This window comes from Apaloderma vittatum, unplaced genomic scaffold (genome assembly GCF_000703405.1).
Source record: "Apaloderma vittatum isolate BGI_N311 unplaced genomic scaffold, ASM70340v1 scaffold22946, whole genome shotgun sequence".
Taxonomy (NCBI): Eukaryota; Metazoa; Chordata; class Aves; order Trogoniformes; family Trogonidae; genus Apaloderma; species Apaloderma vittatum.
Genome location: NW_009722624.1, coordinates 80795 through 82985, shown reverse-complemented (window position 1 = coordinate 82985; position 2191 = coordinate 80795). Strand labels below are relative to the sequence as shown.

The window sequence follows — 2191 nt, the reverse complement described above, 5'->3', positions numbered from 1 at the left end:
CCTGCTTCTTCCACAGCCGTGGCTTCCATCTCCTCTATTGTTCAGCTTCCTTCTCCACAACCTTCCTTAAATCACAACCTTCTCTCCTCCTTCCCCCCCATCTTCACCCTCCCCTTCCACACCTTCCCACGCACACTCAAGTCTCAGGTCCCAGGGCAGTTTGCAGGGAACTGGGGGGAATGGTCGCAAGGGAAGGAGGGGAGGGCACCTCTGCGGAGCCCGGCGTGTTCTGTTCCCTCCAGGTTGTGTCCCTGCGCTGGGAAGCCGGGGGGAGCTCAGGATTTGGGGGGGAGCACGAAGATGCGGGAGGTGGAGGGACCAAATGCGCAGGAGATGGGGGGGAGGGGGAAAACCCGCACCCACAGCCCCCCCCGCCCCATCCCAGCGAGGGGCTTGCTCTGGCCGCTCCTGCCCTGTCGGTGTTTGCTCTTTTAACAGCTAAAGTGTCGGAGTACGGACTGCTGGGCCAGCCCAACACCATCCGCACCAACTTCACCACCAAGCAGCTGACGGAGCTGGAGAAGGAGTTTCACTTTAACAAGTACCTCACCCGGGCCCGAAGGGTGGAGATCGCCGCTACCCTGGAGCTCAACGAAACCCAGGTCAAGATCTGGTTCCAGAACAGGCGGATGAAGCAGAAGAAGAGGGAAAAGGAAGGTCTCGCCCCGGCTGCTGCTTCCAGGTCGGCCAAGGAAGCGAGTGAAGCCTCGGATCAGTCCAACTGCACCTCACCTGAGGCCTCTCCCAGCTCCGTGTCTTCCTGAAATATGTCCCCGCAGGGGTGCGGGGACCAGACGGGGCTGCCTTCGGGGTCCCTGCCAACAGACACACCCGCACCTCACACCACGGCCCCGTCTGCACACACGCGTGGGAGCAAGGCCACGCTTCCCTGCGAGCCGTCCCTGTGGCTCCACACGTGTGACACCAGCTCTCCCGCTCGCATTTCTCTCTCTTAATTTATAGACCCTTTGTAAGACACTGGACTCCAAAGGAGCAGCCGTGTCCTCGTGCATCCTTAGCAATAGGCGCTTGTCTCAGGGACGTTCCTCCCTCTTCCTTCTCCACCCCCTATAGGAACTGCACTTTCAACTCCAGAAACTTGAAAACGAATTTAGTTTCCTCCAGTTTTCAAAATGTGCACAACGACTTTTGCCTGCAAGAACCCGACGTTTGATGTATTTTTCCTCCCTGTGAGGTCGTAAAAAAAAAAAAAAAGCTAGCTTTGCGTATTTTGTTTTGTTTCCCTTCTATTTACCGTTATACGTATCTCGGAGTGAAATCCGAGTAGCCCAAGATGCTAGAGGCTTCTGCAAAGACCTAGACACCGAGGAAAAAAAAAAAAGCAACTCCTGCTACCATTTTGCACTATTACTGCTTTACAGGGTTTTCTACATGCTCTGCGACTACGCCTGTTACCCATCCTGGGGGAGGGAGGATTGTGCTGGCGGAGAAAATGAGCCGAGGCTGACCCTGGGGTACTTTGGGCAATGGTCGCTGTCGCAGAGGTGTGAAGGTAGATGGGCACAAGGCTGCGGGGGGGCTGCGGGGCTTGGCTCCCCCTGCCACCGCTATTTATTGTACGTCTCCATAGCCTGAAGTCTTGGAGCGAAGTAGCACGATTCCTTGCACCCCCACCCTCTTAGGCTTATCGGAGTCGGATAAAAACGTTACTTAACCATGGCTAAATTTTTTCCCTTCCCCGTGAGAAACTTTAGGGTAGGACGGACTGAAAACCACGGCACCTTTTGTCAAAAAGGTCGTTTTAAAGGGAAAAAGCCACGTCATCGGGAAAAAACTAGCGGTTTCTTAATCGGAATCTCCTATTTCCCCTCCACTCCCTTCCCCGTGCTCTGTATCTCGAAAAGAAACTACCTCAGTCTAATAAAGTTTACTTTTTTCCACATGTAAGCCCTCTCGACTTTAAGCGAAATGGAAATCACTCCCGTTCGGGGAAATGTGCGACACGGGGAGGGGGGAGCCCGGGCTTAGAGAGAGGAGGAGGAGGAGGAGGAGGAAGGAAAGGTCTCTGGCTGCTGCCAAAGCTCCAAAACAAAACGCCCGATCCTGCTTCCTACGGGCACCCTCCGACATCCCCGCCTGGCATCGGCCGCCTTCGATTCGGGGACTTTTAAAGCAAATCGCCGAGCCAGGACCGGAGAAAAACGCGGCCCTTCCCACGTGGAGTTATGTC

At 55.2% G+C, this 2191-nt stretch overlaps 1 protein-coding gene across 1 annotated transcript; it reads left to right on the top strand.

Annotated features, from left to right (window-relative positions):
- Positions 1-438: 438 nt before the first annotated feature.
- Positions 439-764, top strand: LOC104275783 (homeobox protein Hox-B1; the record flags this gene model as incomplete). The annotated part of the gene is made up of 1 exon (XM_009871830.1): positions 439-764. A coding segment is annotated over one exon (326 nt), but the record flags the coding sequence as incomplete, so codon positions are not given.
- Between the last annotated feature and the right edge of the window lie 1427 nt (positions 765-2191).